Source organism: Salmo salar, chromosome ssa11 (assembly GCF_905237065.1).
Source record: "Salmo salar chromosome ssa11, Ssal_v3.1, whole genome shotgun sequence".
NCBI lineage: Eukaryota > Metazoa > Chordata > Actinopteri > Salmoniformes > Salmonidae > Salmo > Salmo salar.
Window position 1 is genome coordinate 29,129,766 of NC_059452.1, and position 18,238 is coordinate 29,148,003.

The following is an 18,238-nucleotide window of genomic DNA, read 5'->3' on the forward strand; positions in this document are numbered from 1 at the left end:
GTGTGCAATGTGCGCATTAATCTCAATGAAGAAGAAACAAATAGGAAATGCAATTCAAATAATTGAGCCAACGTCTGTCAATCAGTTTATATAAAATAAAATAAATACCACTACCCTTGGGTGTAGCCTTAGCGTGGTTCCCAATAACCGTAAGGTCCAGTTTTCAGGGGAAATGGAAGAGAGAGCCTGTGACACTTCCATTAACAAGGTGACACTCCATCTTAACTCCTCCTTCACATTTACTAGATTGGTTGAACAGTGCATAAGAGAACATCCCCAGACATATATTTTATTTTTATTCTCATCAAGACCAGAATCTTGAGGATCTAGTTTCAGGCAGGTTTTTGGGGGTATTGCATGTAGTAGGTAGGCTATGACTTTTCTTATAAATGCTAGGGTTGTGAAGCATATATGTAGTTCATATGAAGACTTTATGCAGTCTTGAAAGTCTTTATAAATTGATGTTGAACCCAGATCTGCAGTAAAACTAGCTCTAGTTAATATCTGGAGTTTTAGCTACAGTGAAACCCAGTTTAAAATGTAAAACATAATTCACAGCCAAATCGAATGTAGACTATTTGTTTGGCTGGTTTATCTGTAGGCTCTACCCTCAAAGTATTGGGTAATAACCAGCCCACCAATAACGAAAGACCTGAATAAACTTTGATTTGGTTAAAAAAGCAACATTGGACAATGGAGATTCATTTCACTGATCAAGTCCATTCCAGAGCACATTCAACAGGTCCCATCATAGTCAGTGCAATATAAATGCATTCGTGTTTTGCTGCGCTTCCTGCTTACATTTAGCCTCCCACTGGTCACACATTGGTTGAGTCAACGTTGTTTACACGTCATTTCAATGAAATTACATTGAACCAACGTGGAACAGACGTTGAATTGAAATATGTGCCCAGTGGGCTAGCTACCTCTGCATGCCGCTTGCTTCTTTCTTTGTTTATCATGAGTCTATGCCTCTTTGCTTCAAGTAGCATGATATCGCCAACCCACTATACACAACAAATAAATAGGCGTCGTCAATTTCAGAGTCCTGGTGACATATCTAAGCACCCTCAACAAAAAAATACAGATAACAAGTGCAGCCACAATAACGACAACGATATACAGACAGAAACAATGTAGCATCAAACTGTCCAAACTCACAAAGCCGTCGTCTGTCGACGATCCAACTCCATCATGGATTCAGGAATCAAAATATAATTTGCACAAACTACATCTACGTGCAACGGACATCCATGATAATCATCAATCGGCTTTAATCAACTGGCTGCTGATTACACTCGTTTGTAAAGACGCCAAATAGGAATAATCCCAAGAATAACACTATTATTACGAAGTAAGAAAGGTTAATAAGTATCCTATTACATTATTGAATTTTACTTTAGAATAGCTTCTAGAATTCCCAAATTAACCAAACCCGGTTTATGTGGCACAGCGAGAATCTGTAACAATGAACCCATGATAGAAAGAAGCCAGTCTGTAATGGCCACTAACCTCAGCATCCTCTGAGTGCAGCTATGGCTCGTGGCTATCTGAGCATCGAATCTTCACAATAGCCTTGCTGCACCTCCTAGTAAAAGGCTGCTTGGCACTCGATGTGTTTCCCTGTCACAACAGGTAACTAGCTACCTAGTTATAGAAATTAGCTGAATCTTAACTTTCTGAATCTGAAAGTCAGGTGCCAAGCTTTAGGGATTTTCTCCCACCATCTGTTCTTCTCGAGACTCGAATCGTACACGTGTCCCCACTTGTCTTTCCTTCCAAGCCCCTCTCCTCTCGACTCCAGTGATGTCGTGACGCCTCTGCTGAGTAGGAGAGGAGGGAAGAGTTGGATGGAGGTCGACAGTCATTCATTAAGAACAATGCAATAGATTGATCACAGCCAATTAAACCAGTTGTTGATGGACCCGACCGAGTTTCGTTTTCGTTGAGACTCCCGACTGATATCACGTTATCCTCTGCATTCACATTCATGGTAACGATGCTGAGCTGGCTCGAGGCTCGTACCATCACAGCGGGTCGCTGTCAGTTCAGGACCACCATAACGAAGCGCCGTCAATAACTTTAGTAACACGAGCGCAATATTTCGAACTCTGAGAACCATTATGGAAATGTAATAACTCACAATGTTCCGCGAGCCATTTGACTGATATTGTAGCTAGTTGGGTGCTTTTCAGACCGGGATTCCCACTGCTAACGTAACGTTAGTGACCACAGCTGAGCGTCACTGTCTCTCAGTCATTAGAATGACAGTTTGCTCCCAGAGTTCAAAGCTCTGTGTGGAGCCAATACTTTCTATTTATGACGAGAAAATTATTTTATTACTTACCGAAGTGACGAAAAATCCGTTGACTGAAAATTACAAGAGCGAAGTTAACTAGTTGACCACAGCGGTTCTACTGCTGCTGACGTGACGAATCGATGAAGACATTAATTTGCATATCAGTTACTTGCTCTCTGATTGGACAATTGAGGAGTCGTTACATTTTTATAATCTCAGATTACATTTGCAGTCGGTTCCACATGGACAAATTCCTTTTTCAATTTTGTGCCATAATAACTACTCATATGTGAAATAAAATGACAAATATTAGACAAAATTGGTTATAAAGGCATGACACACAAGATGGCCGCGGTATATCTGAAGCCAATCCGCGGAGGTTTTACTTTAATAACACAAACCTGTAGTCTCCCAGATAATAATGTAGACTCTGACAGGCGAGATAGTTGGAAAATAACATGGCAACCTGTCATTAGTGTGTGGTGACCCCCAGTGGCTCTTGACAGTACTGCTAAACCAAGTCACTACGGTCTTGACAGGGAACCATAAATCTATGCCTGACAGCGTGAGATCAGAAATAGTGGAAAGGTTTTCTAAAATCTATGAGATCCAACCAGATTATTCTGAAAGTTAAATCAAAGTAAATGCCTTCATTTCTGAAAGTATTACTGGAGAAAGTTAAACTTTTTAGGCCTCGCGTGCCTCTGAGTCCCCGAAATTGCGTCACACACTCCAACCACATTTTCAGATCAAGCATACATTGTCTGTCTTCGCTAACGTGTTAATTCATTTTTCAATACTTACATCGTATGTTCACCCCTGGTTATCAACCTATCCAGCTGATTTATCAGGAGTAAATGTATGCTTGATCTGAAAATATGGTTTATAGGGGCCATATGGATGGTGTCACCCATTTGGTGTCACTCCAGAGTCTGGAGTCACAAAGGCCAAATTGAGCTCTAACACGTTGCCGTGCGACATGACCCACACCCTTATGTGATGAATAAAGGCTACTTAGACCTCCACAGCTAGTCAATGGCAAACAGTGCTTACCTCAAACCTAAATCACTACATACATGTACATCACAGCTGTCTAAGGCACTGCATCTCAGGGCTTGAGGTGTCACTGGTTCGATTTCAGGCTGTATCATTTACCGGCCATGATTGGGAGTCCCATAGGTCAGCGTCATCCGGGTTATGCCGTCATTGTAAATAAGAATTTGTTCTCAACTGGCTTAACTAGATATATAAAGGCTCAATTTATTAAAAAAAATGAGTCATTGGTATGCTTTGTCATGTTTATTTCCTTTCAAAGAAAAGCTTTCCAAACTCACTACCTATACAGCGCAAACTGTTGACTGAAGTTTTGGTTCCATATAGGAAAGGTAAAATGAGTAGTCCACGTATGCATTGTTTTACCAAATTCAACAGTCCAGACGACAGCATGTGTTTACTTCATTTCACAGCAATATAAATAGTGCCAAGTAGCCAACAGCTTTGAGCAAAACAATGTCTGTTGAGGGCTGCCATTCCCACAGCACACATTTCTTTATTTACACAAACCTTTAATCAGCTCAATAAGGGTAAATAGAACATTCAAAATGAATTAAAAGCAATGTAAAGATGCATAAGTGATTTATCTTATCATATTCATTAAAACCATACCTGCAAGTAAAATATATTACCCATCTTGCCTATAGTTTACACAGTAAAGAAATAAAGATACTAAACCGTAATCCAAAAGAACAAATTTCCCCCCCACCCCAAAAATGTAGTGTTGCTCTAATTTGATTTCAGTCAAATATGTTTGGGGGGAAAAAAGAACACCCAAGGTTAGAGTCCATCTCCAGTCATTGAAAAACATTCCAAGTCCCAATCATTAACTGTCCTGACCCCACCTTAACAAGCGGTAATGAATCCATAGTCCACTCATACAGTATACCTATAATTAATGCAGATTTTTATTCTCACCTTTCAACCAGCTTTGAGTGGTTATCTTCATAGACCAAACCCAAGCGTGTGCAAAGAGCAGAGAAGAAATTAAAGGGAAAAAGCTCTGATTGCATTGTAGCCTGTTACTAAGTCAACCAGTTGTCATTGTTGATTTACTTACATACACACATTTTTATTCTATAGCTGTTTGAGCACAAGATGCCTATAATGCTTTTAAAGCTGAGCGCAAGTGTTGTAATGTAAAATTAAGTCCATTCAACTTGTTCAGTTCCTATTCACACGACTGAACGGCTGCTGAAGCTAGTCTGTGGCGTGGCATTCTGCTCTGCATCTTTCTCTAGTGGCTGCTGACTAGGACTGCAGGTTCAGCTCAGTTCTGGGGAGGGTTGTCGTCTTTGCTGAAAGGTTGTGTGGATCCGGGCTTCACCCAAGACAGTCCTGACACCTGCAGTCCCTTGTGGTGATCCTCAGGCCTTCTCTAGAATAACAGACACGCATTACCACACTGGTCAGCTAGCACCATGGAAACAAATGGCCGCTCACACAGCTTGACCAATCACAGCCGTGCTGGCTCTCATTCAAGTAAAACAAGCCTCTTTTGGGAGTAAGCTCAGAGGGAACCCGAGTCCATGGCCCATAGCAGACAGACTCAGAGCTTTGTGTCCTTTTACATAAGTCTGAAAAGCACACTGCTGGGGTTTAGAAAACTCACTTTATGTGTGAACATCCGTTCCTTCGCGTCGTCGTGGATCGCTGGGTTCCATGAAGAGAAACTGGAAAAATGAGCATAAAAAAATAACACTTAAGAGAAACCAAATTCTCAACCATTTATTGCATCTTCTTTCATATGCTGCAGGAGGTTTCTTATTGACATAAAATATATATTAAATACTGAATGTTCAGATTGTTCGTGAGCTATGAGAATGAGAAATGGAATTCCAGGAATGAGCTTTTCCTACTATCAACCTTATTGCATAAGGATCGTCCATCTTGGGTTGGTCGAAGAGGTGACTGTTGCATAGTTTGACGCTGTCTACCACCTTGCTTTTGAACAACTGCACATCCTTGTCGTACCTGAAAAAACAGTGTGAGGTCTACACCTGTTGTATTCAGCGCATGTGACTAATACATTTGATTATACATGCAATTTGCCAGTCAATACAGTGTGGAGTGATAATTGCCCCAACCTGGCCACAATCTAATTTCATTAGCTCAGAGAATTAAGAAAAAAACACAGAATACCGCAACATTTCAATTAAACAGCAAGTCTCAAACAGCCGCCTGTCTCTTTTAGTAGCCAGGCATCGGCACACATTTCAGTAAATAAACAATGGGTCTAAATTAATTGTTTATGAAATTACCATGGACACAGCTCTGATAATCCCAGTCATGTGCATTAAAAACATTGCTCGCCATCAAAAATCAACACACAATTCAAGTTCTCCATGGTGCCGAAGTGCCAAATCGGGGGTGTATGATCTGCGATAGATTTGTTATATTTATACTGGTGACAATTAAGTTGGGTAGTCAACATTCTGTGCAATAGCTGTGTGCATTAAGGAAATACACACTTGGCTCAAATAGACAGAAGCCCGTCTCTAATAAGCACCGGTTGTGTTCAGTGACTGAAGCAAATAAATGTATGGGCTATTAATTGAAGTTTTACAGTACACAATAGGAGCACAAAGACTAGCTTGCTTGTTGACCTATAAACTGACCCAGGCCACATACGTACACGTGCCCCAGTACAGGAGGAAGAGAAGGAAGAAGGCTGTGAGGAGAAAGAGAACAAGTACAGACTTACAGCACAGCAGCTTCTGGGTTGAGTGGTTCCATAGTGTTGATCTTGTAGAACACCGTGCGTGCATACATCAGGACTTGCCAGATGTGGTTGTGATTACGCCTTCATGTCCACAGGGAGACATTTATGAATCTCTCAACATAAGGGCAAACCAAATACAATTCCAGTCACAGTAAATACAGAAGTATCATAAAGGCATTCCATGGTGCATAGGTTCATCTCAGACTAGTAAAACACCCAACAGTAGCACTGCTCAAACACCAGTAGGGCACAGCCAAAGTGTGACATACACCATAATGAAACTGACAGGTTTCCAGTGAGAATGTCATAGACAACTTTCCCCATTCAGTAAAACATATAGTGCTGTGCTCCTATAAATCCACCTTCAGCTGATAGAGACTGAGGTTTAAGAGGAGAAGACCTTACAAAGCTGTGTCCCTGTCCAGCTGAAGAAACAGGCCATGAGGAACAGAGCTGGAACAGCAGTCAGCGTAAACACTGGGCCTTGAGACACATGCCAGTTCTAACTAAGGCACACTATAGACAGCCCCACACAGTTCAACTCTCAGGGACAGCACTGTATCACCATTTACCACCAGAACTACAACATCCTGAGAGAACACACATATCAATCACAACATGATGCAGTAACATCATAGATCAAAAAGTAGTAACTGCATTTAGCCTATCAAGGGATGTGTAAGGTTGTGTAGTAGTGGCTAGTACATAGTGGAGCAGACATTACACTAATGGAAAAATATCAAGAACATGTACCTGACAAAACACCCATTTCTAAATCGTCCTCATTAATTTGGATGTAATGATCTGGGCATAGAAGCCATGTACTGACCTCCACTTGGTGAAGGCTCTCCTGACATCAAGCTCTCCTGAAACAGGGTCCACAAGTGGGTGGAAGACTGGGATATCAAACACCACTCTCTAAATGGGGGTACAGGAGAGAACATAGTACTGTTACTGCATAAATTGCAAAACATGCATTTCAAACCCCTAAACTTTTTCCACATTTTGTTACATTAGAGCCTTATTCTAAAATGTATTAACTACACACAATACCTGATAATGACAGAGAAAACAGGTTTGGAAATTAGCAAATTTATATAAAAACAGAAATAGCTTATTTAGATAATTATTCAGACCCTTTGCTATGAGACTCGAAATTGAGTTCAGGTGCATCTTGTTTCTTTCTATTGATCATCCTTGAGGTTTCTACAACTTGGAGTCCACCTGTGGTAAATGTAAATGTTTGGACATAATTTGGAAAGGCACACGTGTCTATATAAGCTCCCACAGTTGACAGTGCGTATCAAAGCAAAAACCAAGCCATGAGGTCAAAGGAATTGTCCGTAGAGCTCAGAAAGGATTGTGACAAGGCACAGATCTGGGGAAGGGTACCAAAACATTTCTATAGCATTGAAGGTCCAAGAACAGTGGCCATCATCATTCTTAAATGGAAGAATTATGGAACCACCCACCAAGACTCTTCCTAGAGCTGGCCGCTTGGCCAAACTGAGAAATCGGGGGAGAAGGGCCTTGGTCAGGGAGGTGACCAAGAACCCGATGGTCACGCTGACAGAGCTCCTCAGTGGAGATGGGAGAACCTTCCAGAAGGACAACCATCTCCACAGCACTCTACCAATCAGGCCTTTATGGTAGAGCAGCAAGACAGAAGCCACGCCTCAGTAAAAGGAACAACAGACTGCTTGGAGTTAGCCAAAAGGAACTTAAAGGACTCGGACCATGAGAAAGTCTCTCTGGTCTGATGAAACCATGATTGAACTCTTTGGCCTGAAAGCCAAGCATCATGTCTGGAGGAAACCAGACACCACTCTTCACCTCACCAATACCATCCCTACGGTGAAGCATGGTGGTGGTAGACATCATGCTGTGGGGATATTTTTCCAGAGGCAGGGACTGGGAGACTAGTCAGGATCAAGGGAAAGATGAACAGAGCAAAGTACACAGAGATCCTTGATGAAAACCTGCTCCAGATCACTCAGGACCTCAGACTAGGGCTAAGGTTTACCTTCCAACAGGAAAACGACCTTAAGCACACAGCCAAGACAACACAGGAGTGGCTTCGGGACAAGTCTCTGTACTTGAGTGGACCAGCCAGAGCAGACTTGACCCGAATGAACATCTCTGGAGAGACCTGAAAATAGCTGCGCAGTGACACTCCCCATCCAACCTGACAGCGCTTGAGGGGATCTGCAGAGAAGAATGGGAGAAACTTCCCAAATACAGGTGTACCAAGTTTGTAGCGTCATACCCAGGAAGAATCGAGTCTGTAATCACTGCCAACGGTGCATCAACAAAGTACTGAGTAAAGGGTCTGAATACTTATGTAAATGTGATATTTCAGTTTTAATCAATTCGCTAACATTTTTAAACCTGTTTTGTATTGTGTGTAGATTGATGAGGGGGAAAAAAATATTTCATCAATTTTAGAATAAGGCTGTAACGTAACCAAATGTGGAACAAGAGGGAATACTTTCCGAATGCACTGTATGATAGTCACAAACCAATCAGTCTCAGCCACCAAAGCAGGAAATGCTGAACAAATGAACCTTTGAAATGTTCCAAAGAAAAGGCTTTATTTTGCGTAAACAGCTGTGTTGTAGTGTTACAGCAGGTCCACAAAAGTACTCACAGGACATTCACCATCAGGATAGTTATCTGGAATATACACAGTGAACTTGAAGACTCCATCCTGGTACAAGCCATGTCTGATGAAAATGACCCCGAACCACACTGGAAAGAAGAGAATCTCAGGATCCCTTTGTATAGATTATGTGTAGATTATGCAGTCAAACACAAGGACAAATTAGGCTCTTACTCAATGCTGATTTGTAGGATGGCTGTACATAGATTCCAGGCAGTTTTTGCTTGATCACTAGCGTGCTGTGGGTCACAGGGTAACATGGTTACATGGAATTAAATCAATGCAGCAGAAAATGGAAATTAACAGCGCGTTTTTTCATCAACGGCTTCTCTAAATGAACTACATAACATAGTGGCCTATGTGCAAATACATCGAAGATGCATGCATCCATCCTTCCTGTAGGCTAATCAATGATCTGACATGGTTGGATTGGTGAAAACAAATCATACCTTCACTTATCCAGTCGCATACAGATCAGTGATAACCTCTAGCAAAGGAGGTAGGCATGAAGCATTTTAAAAGGTATTCAAAACAGAGCCAGTGCGTCTACTACATCCACTACACAAAATAAAGTCTGATCTGGGGCCAGTACTTACAACTCAGCCAGCAGCGAGTACTCCAGGTAGAAGGGACCGTACGAGGCATGTGTTCCGTTGGCCAACTGGGCTGTGGCGGCAGGAGAGGCAGGCTTGGTGATGGGGAGTGCATTCTTGGGGATGGAGGGAAGCTGCTTCTTCCCAAAGCTAGGCCGGGCTGGACTGGCTCTTTGTTGCTGCTGCTGCTCTCCACTCTGTTCCTCACCGTCAGATCTCTGCTCAGCAGAAGAGTGAACAAAAGGCATTTAACAGCTCAATATCTATGTCTTGGAAGTAAAAACTGGTAGCATTGATTAATACAAAGAGGGGAGCATGGCTAGATTGAAACCACTTAACAAAACACTATTCACCATAACGCAGAGAACGCAGATGACCAATTTCAAGCAAGTCTGTTTGTTTATGCAGATAGATGTAACTGAGGCAAGCTCTGTTGAACTACAAGGAAACACAGACAGCAGTGGGAGCACATGTTGAGCCCTGGGCAATAGGCATGTGGTGACAACCTCACAGGTTTCAGCGAGTCTGGTCTGGCATCAGTTTCCTTGTTCCATGGGAGGTGAGAGCACCTACAGAGAGCATCCCTAAACACAGCCAGCATCATATCCCACCAATGCTAGCTCAGTAGGAAGCACAGGAGAGGAGGATAGGCTAGTTCACAGCAGGAGAGATGCCAGTAAGCTAAGGAACGGATTAGCAACAAACCCTCAAGGCCTATCCCTCTGCAACTAATGCAACTACGGAAAGAATTCAGGTTAACGGACAGCACACAGTGAGTGTCATTAAACAAACCACGTTGTAGAATTTAATGTTTTTAGGAGGCACAGAGCAATGAGTAAACCATTCATCTGACAAGGCAGGACAGAGAGTAGTCACACCTATGTTACTATGGCAGAGCTACTTCTCCAATGTGACGCCTGTATGCTAAACTGGAAATTGGTGCCTCCCTTTCTCACAGATGTCATTGAGGTAGTAGGCAACAGACTGAATGGCAATAACAGCAGACACATGGCAAACAGCTTTCACCCAACTGAATCTTAGCAATTAGCAAACAAAACAAAAGTTGAGAAGTTCACCATTGCTCTGGTCAAACTACAGTTTAACATCAAATCCAAGTGGATTTCCCAGGAGCAACAGGCTCCTCCTGCAACAACCACGCATGTGTTGTGATAAGTCACGTCTGACTATAGTTGCAACCTCCAGAGCACTACGGCTGGGACGATACCAGTATCACGTTAGTATAGTGGCAAGGACACAAAACAGATTTAACTTTTAGGAAAACGGCCGTAATGTTGGAAACAATGAGTTGTCATCCAGTGAAATGTATTTTTCAAGCTATAGCACAATATTTTACATACAGCAGGTTATTAAAGGACCAAAGAGTTAAGTCTGCGTCGTGTCAAATATTGCAATACTAGTATTGTCACAGCCCTACAGAGCACCAGGTAGTAAAAGGCAACCCTGAAACTGCCCTCTTTCAGGATGAGATTGCAAAGGAGTGTCCCTGGCAAGGAGTTGGCGATAAGGCATGAGTAGGCCTAATGCGTTAGACACCACACACCTCAAGTTAGACATTCCCATGCCACAATTCTAGTCCTCCAAGATTCCTCTCAAACTAAAGACAGGTAAAATACAGCAGTAAAATGCACAAAACTGCAAGGAAGTTATGCCATCTTTGTGGGAAACGTTAGGGAGACAGACCACACTAGGCTTACTTTCAGTGTGTGGGTGTCTCTTTGGGAACTTTTGAAGGTCCTGTTTTTTTGTCTCTCTTCTCGCTTGTGTGTTGGGTGAACTTGACAGAAGTTGGCTTTCGGTGCAGAAGAGGAAGACCGCTCTCTTACCTTACGACCAGTATTGGTAGACATGCTCCAGAATGGGTTCAGGTTCATTACTCATGGAGGTGCAACTTCTCCTTCTAGGTCGGTCCCGCGACAAGTGTTGCCTGTGCCATTCACTGGCGTCACTGGGGATACAATTGACAGAACAAATGTTACATTTTTATTCATTTAGAGCCATTTTCATACTGGTCCCCCATGACAAGCAAACACAAAACTCTGGTGTTGAAAGCGCCATGCTCTACCAACAGCCACACCAGACCAAATTACTGGTGAGGCCCTCTACTCAGCACACAAACAAAATGGGGCAACCTGACCTCAATGACAGCTGCTGACTCTCTGATCTACTGACCATGCTGCTACTCAGACAGACGTGCCTCATTCATGTCATGTCAAGCAGGCCTAACTGTTACGTCTACCAGGCCAAGCACTTTAAACCCCACCGGGAAATAATCCAGACAAAGTTCTGATGTCTGGTGTTAATGGTTGTTTAACATGGAGGTTGAGTGTCACCCCAGTTAGATTCATTATTTTATTCGCATATTACCAAATGGCATTGTTATTGTCGTTGGCTACAGCAGTTGACAAGTTAGTTAACTAAGATCTTTGCTTAGCTAACTACTATGGCAACTAGCAACGTTGACATTGTATCCGTGTTGGTTCACGTGTTCCTATGCAGGCAACTAATTCTGCAAAATGACTTTGAACACATAGCTAGTATAGTTAAGCTATATATAGTTACAGTACCTAGTTAGATTGTTAACAAGATACGTCCAGACGTTCAGTTTGTTAGCTGGACTCCAGGTTTGCAGTTACAAATCAAGCATACATATTCATTTGCGATGGAAAATAGCATTGTTGCTTATTATCCATAATGAAACAGGCATACTTTACGACAAGAACGTTCACAACACAAACTTAGCAAACCAACCAGTTCTGCTAGCTTGCAAGCTAACGTTACCAAGCTTGAAAACCAACGGTAGGGAGCTAGCTAGCTAGCTAGCTAGCTAGCTACTATCCAGTTGCCAGCTTACCTTCCCTGAACGAAAATTCAGACAAGTACCTGTTCAAAAATTGCCCATTTATGTGAACAATTTCAAAACGTGCGTTTTAAAGACGTTGTTACAATCACCACTGGTCAAAACAAAAAAGGTGTACCGCAACTGTTTGGGCAACTGGCTAGCTAAGTAATCTCACAGACACCGGAAATCAATCAAAAAGCTCATGATGGGCGTTTCCTATTCATCGCGGGATATTTCTACTGGCTTATAACAAAGGGTGGATAAAGTATCTGAAATATGATTCGCTGACGTTCTATAACTTAAGTCGTGCTGTTATGCCGCGTTCACGTACTAGTCGGAAATAGGAACTCAGAAATGTCCGACTTGCTGATTGTAGAACGCAGAACGTGTAGAGATGGGTAGGTTAGTTTAGTAACAACACCGACGCATGCTCAACTATGGGGAAAACAGACGGGATTGGCTGCGATTGTTGGCAACATGTAAACTATATTTCGTCTCCAATGCTTATTAAAAACATAAATACATGTGGTCAATGAGCACTTGTGGTCTCTCAAATACAAATAAAATTGTATTGGTCACATACACATGTTAGCAGATGTTATTGCAGGTGTAGCGAAAGGATTGTGTTTCTAGCTCCAACAGTGCAGTAATATCTAACAAGTAATGTCTAACAATTTAACAAACATACACACACATTTAAAGCAAAGGAATGGAGTACATACATATTAAGATGAGCAATGTCAGTGGCATAGACTAAAATACAGTAGAATAGAATACAGTATATACATATGAGATGAGTAGTGCAAAATATGTAAACATTATTAAAGTAGTGCTCCAATTATTAAAGTGGCCGGTGATTTCAAGTCTATGTATATAGGGCAGCAGCCTCTAAGTTGCTAGTGATGGCTATTTAACAGTATGATGGCCTTGAGATAGAAGTTGTTTTCAGTCTCTCGGTCCCAGCTTTGATGCACCTGTACTGACCTCGCCTTCTGGATGATAGTGGGGTGAACAGGCAGTGGCTCGGTGTGGGTGTTGTCCTTGATGATCTTTTTGGCCTTCCTGTGACATTGGTTGCTGTAGGTGTCGTGAAGGGCAGGTAGTTTGCCCCCGGTGATGCGTTGGGCAGACTGCACCACCCTCTGGAGACCCCTGTGGTTGCGGGGGGTGCAGTTACCGTACCAGGCAGTGATACAGCCCAACAGGATTCTCTCAATTGTGCATCTGTAAAAGTTTGTGAGGGTTTTAGGTGCCAAGACAAATTTCTTCAGCCTCCTGAGGTTGAAGAGGCACTGTTACGCCTTCGTCACCACCCTGTCTGTGTGAGGTGTACGCCGAGAAACTTAAAGCTTTCCATCTTCTCCACTGCGGTCCGGCCGATGTAGATAGGGGGGTGCTCCCTCTGCGGTTTCCTGAAGTCCACGATCAGCTCCTTTCTTTTGTTGATGATGGGTGAGAGGTTATTTTCCTGGCACCACACTCCCAGGGCCCTCACCTCCTCCCTGTAGGCTGTCCCGTCATTGTTGTTAATCAGGCCTACTACTGTTGTGTCATCTGAAAACTTGATGATTGAGTTGGAGGCATGCATGGCCACGCAGTCATGGGTGAACAGGGAGTACAGGAGGGGGCTGAGCACACACCCTTGTGGGGCCCGTGTTGAGGATCAGCAAAGTGGAGTTGTTGTTTCCTACCTTCGCCACCTGTGGGCGGCCCGTCAGGAAGTCCAGGAACCAGTTGCACAGGACAGGACCCAGGGCCCCAAGTTTAATGATGAGCTTGGAGGGTACGATGGTGTTGAATGCTGAGCCATAGTCAATGAACAGCATTCTTACATAGTTATTCCTCTTGTCCAGATGGGATAGAGCAGTGTAAAAGTGAATGCATCGTTTGTGGATCTATTGGGGTGGTAAGCAAATTGAAGTGGCTCTAGTGTGTCAGGTAAGGTAGAGGTGATATGCTCCTTGACTAGTCTCTCAAAGCACTTAATGATGACAGAAGTGAGTGCTATGGGGCGATAGTCATTTAGGTCAGTTACCTTTGCTTTCTTGGGTACAGGAACAATGGTGGACATTTTGAAGCATGTGGGGACAGCAGACTGGAGTAGGGAGAGATTGAATAAGTCCGTAAACACTCCAGCCAGCTGGTCTACGCATGCTCTGAGGATGCGACTAGGGATGCCGTCTGGGCCGGCAGCCTTGCGAGGGTTAACAAGGGTTAAATACATTGTACAGTTGTTGGTTAGTTAGTGAATTTTTGCCATATTAGCATAGAAGTGACATCAGTCAAAACAAGACATGGTATCAAGAACAAGATAAAACTAGTTGAAACGGCACTAGTAACAGACCAGAGATATCAACCCAGTGAAACCCTTTGGCTATCATCATCACATAAAAGCCCCAGTAAAGGTATCCAAAACATATTTATTTCTGAGGTATAACAGACATTAAAACCAGTAGATCATGATAATGACATCATCCACAATTCCTACGTAAAATTCCCGATTGTGCCATATTGCTGAATGGCACCAAAGATTACAGATACACTGACAATGGGAGTCGTGACACAGCAGGCTGTCTCTCGCCCGCCTATCCTTTCTTTAGATTGGTGGATACATCTCATCGTTGTAATGTATTTTGAATATTCGATGAGGGTTGTTGACATCACCCGCCTGTATTCAATGGCAAGAGATATGCTTCTTAAAAAAAAAAAAAAGATATGCTACTAGCCTCAAGTCATTTAATTTTTGTATTTAACTAGGCAAGTCAGTTAAGAACAAATTCTTTACAATGACGGCCTATCCCAGCCAAACCCTAACCTGGACAATGCTGGGCCAACTGCGTGCCGCCCTATGGGACTCCCAATCACGGCCTGGAATCGAACCAGGGTCTGTTGTGACGCCTCTAGCACTAAGATGCAGTGCATTAGACTGCTACGCCACTCGGGAGCCATGAATATGCATAGCCACCTCGAGACAACTCCGATATAAAGTGTTTTTATCAAAGTAGCCTGGATGTCACGTGTCCTACTTAAATCAGTACACTCGTAACAACTTAAGCATTATGAAACTTCTATTCGATCAAATAAACCTCAAGTCACAAATAAGCCATATTTTTTGTGGTAGACCAAATTCGACACTCATTGACCTCCATGCAAAAACTCCTTGCTTGGGGGGCGAATGAAAAAAAAAAAAAAAACACCTGCTACAGGGAGACAGATTTTCCACCGAGTCAGCTTCTCTCTTCCTCCTCTACAATGGCATCAAAACAACGCTTTGGATCATGGTGAAAGTGGCCGTAACTAGCAAAGGTTCGTGGTCAATGTAGTCGTTTTCATCCTGCATGAAAGAGTCAACCCGGGAGCCTCGTCAAAGCCTGCTGGAGGTGTCAGCACGTGGTCCTGTGTGATGACAAATGCAGTAGTCAGAATGTATCACAGTTTATTTAAATATTTCGATTTGTAGTGAACTTTAAAATATTTCACAGTGGGGATGAAACTTGACCTTAAATTTTAGAGCCCAAACATCCGTAAAAAAAAAAAATGGTTTGGCCTTTCAGGCGATCAAAGTTTATATAGGCTTTCTAGGACAGACCTGGGTAAGGCATTCATGGTAAGAGTGTTCACATTTTATTGCAGAAATACCAGTATACATACAAGAAGCAGACCTGGGTTTTTTGCATTACTAGGTCGCTACCTATGACATAATAGACCCTGGATTGCAGATGATATGTTTTGGCCACCGGTCGACCATGTTGCCATTCATCAGAAAAGCAGTCTTCCATAGGAATGAATGGAACTTTACAGTATTTCGTTTAGGTGTTTCAAGGACAAAATTACATGTATTTACGTACTTTGTGTGTTGTAGTTCACAACGGTAGTGGGGACAGAAGCATTAGTACTTTCTAAAAATGATACTTTAAGTATTTTTTTTATATTTAATTTGTGTGTTTATGCATTATGGCTAAAACAAATGTAAAAATTAGTACATGCATTTCTATAGCTTCCAAAATATGTTTTACATTAGTGGGAGAGTGCCAAGATGGAGGTGTTTTAACTTCCAAACAGCACCCTCTGTCTGTTATCTAGTGTATATATAAACCATTCGTTGCTATGCAGTAGCCCAAACTGGTCTCAGAGCATTTTGTATTATTCTGTATGTAAATCCAAGACGCTACATTTAGTATAATATGTTAGGTTTCACCAACCTTCTTTCATTTTTGCCTTAAGTAACCTCTTGTTTTATGTAACCATACCAAACGTAACATATCATACAAATTTGACTGCCCCTGATTTACATCTACTATGTTACATTTAGTCTATGAAACCAGGCTGGGTTTATAGAGCAAAAACTATTTTAGGTGCAGCGGTAAAAGTATTGTAGGGAATACTCAGTAGGTTTTGTAGAATATATACAGTGCCTTCGGAAAGAATTTTGTTACGTTACAGCCTTATTCTAAAATTGATTAAATCGTCCCCCCTCATCAATCTACACACAATACCCCATAATGACAAAGCACATTTTTGCTTACTTATATAAAAAAAAGGGAAATATCACATTAACATGAGTATTCAGACCATTTACTGAGTACTTTGTTGAAGCACCTTGGCAGCGATTACAGCCTCGAGTCTTCTTGGGTATGATGCTACAAGCTTGGCACACATGTATTTGGGAAGTTTCTCCCATTCTTCTCTGCAGATTCTCTTAAGCTCTGTCAGGTTGGATGGGGAGTGTTGCTGCACAGCTATTTTCAGGTCTCTCCAGAGATGTTCGATTGAGTTCAAGTCCAGGCTCTGGCTGGGCCACTCAAGGACATCCAGAGACTTGTCCCGAAGCCACTCCTGCGTGGTCTTGGCTGTGTGCTTAGTGTCGTTGTCCTGTTGGAAGGTGAACCTTCACCCCCAATCTGAGATCCTGAGCCGGTTTTCATTGAGGATCTCTGTGTACTTTGCTCTGTTCATCTTTGCCGCGATCCTGACTAGTCTCCCAGTCCCTGCCGCTGAAAAACATCCCCACAGCATATCACCATAGGGTTGGTGCCAGGTTTCCTCTTGACTTGACAGTTGGCATTCAGGCCAAAGAGTTCAATCTTGGTTTCATCAGACCAGAGAATCTTGTTTCTCATGGTCTGAGAGTCTTTAAGTACCTTTTGGCAAACTCCAAGCAGGCTGTCATGTGCCTTTTACTGAGGAGTGGCTTCCATCTGGCCACTCTACCGTAAAGGCCTAATTGGTGGAGTGTTGCAGAGATGGTTGTCCTTCTGGAAGGTTCTCCCATCTCCACAGAGGAACTCTAGAGCTCTGTTAGTGACCATCGGGTTCTTAATCACCTCCCTGACCAAGGCCCTTCTCCCACGATTGCTCAGTTTGGCCAGGCGGTCAGCTCTAGGAAGAGTCTTCGTGGTTCTAAACTTCTTCCATTTAAGAATGATGGAGGCCACTGTGTTCTAGTGGACCTTCAATGCTGCAGAATTGTTTTTAGTACCTTTCCCCAGATGGGTGCCTCAACACAATCCTGTCTTAGAGCCCTATGGACAATTCCTTCAACCTCATGGCTTGTTTTTTGCTCTGACATGCACTGTGAATTGTGAGGCCTTACATAGACATGTGTGTGCCTTTCCAAATCATGTCCAATCAATTTAATTTACTACAGGTGGCCTCCAATCAAGTTGTAGAAACATTTCAAGGATTATCAATGGAAACAGGATGCACCTGAGCTCAATTTCGAGTCTCATGGCAAAGGGTCTAAATAAGGTATTTCTGTTTTTATTTTTTAATACGTTTGCAAACATTTCTAAAAACCTGTTTTTCTTTTGTCATAATGGGGTATTGTGTATATATTGCCGAGGAGTTATATTTTAGAATAAGGCTGTAATGTAACAAAATGTGGAAAAGTCAAGGAGTCTGAATACATTCCGAAGGCACTGTATATGGTGTCATTTCATGGGGCACTGAATAACACTGAGTGTTACTGGCCTTTTACTCCACCCATTCCATTGGCCACAATGCAAATCACTGTATATGGATTACATATTGGCTTATAGAGCAAAAACTATTC

The 18,238-nt window shown here is 42.5% G+C and overlaps 2 protein-coding genes across 14 annotated transcripts in view; both read right to left on the minus strand.

The window, feature by feature from the left end:
- LOC106592263 (chromodomain-helicase-DNA-binding protein 9) overlaps nucleotides 1-3,118 on the minus strand; it is a 127,736-nt gene extending 124,618 nt beyond the window's left edge. For 3 of the 9 annotated variants that reach the window (XM_045689304.1, XM_045689303.1, XM_045689302.1), the window contains exons 1-2: nucleotides 2,348-2,428; nucleotides 1,513-1,823 (exon numbers count right to left, since the gene is read on the minus strand). The gene's annotated coding sequence lies outside the window, so the exon portion shown is untranslated. Of the gene's footprint in view, nucleotides 1-1,161; nucleotides 1,448-1,512; nucleotides 1,824-2,347; nucleotides 2,458-3,103 lie in introns of those variants that run through there. The other 6 variants (XM_045689298.1, XM_045689308.1, XM_045689301.1 and 3 more) reach the window with 6 other exon arrangements.
- Nucleotides 3,119-3,583: 465 nt separating this feature from the next.
- On the minus strand, nucleotides 3,584-12,569 carry aktip (akt interacting protein). Of its 5 annotated transcripts, none has more exons than XM_045688807.1 (10): nucleotides 12,228-12,569; nucleotides 11,042-11,292; nucleotides 9,330-9,544; nucleotides 8,908-8,972; nucleotides 8,722-8,822; nucleotides 6,904-6,992; nucleotides 6,057-6,155; nucleotides 5,219-5,326; nucleotides 4,965-5,025; nucleotides 3,584-4,730 (listed from the first exon to the last, which is right to left on the minus strand). In XM_045688807.1, exons 2-10 carry the CDS (start codon nucleotides 11,216-11,218, stop codon nucleotides 4,623-4,625), a joined length of 1,023 nt encoding a protein of 340 aa, XP_045544763.1. In that variant the 5' UTR covers nucleotides 11,219-11,292; nucleotides 12,228-12,569; the 3' UTR covers nucleotides 3,584-4,622.
- Between the last annotated feature and the right edge of the window lie 5,669 nt (nucleotides 12,570-18,238).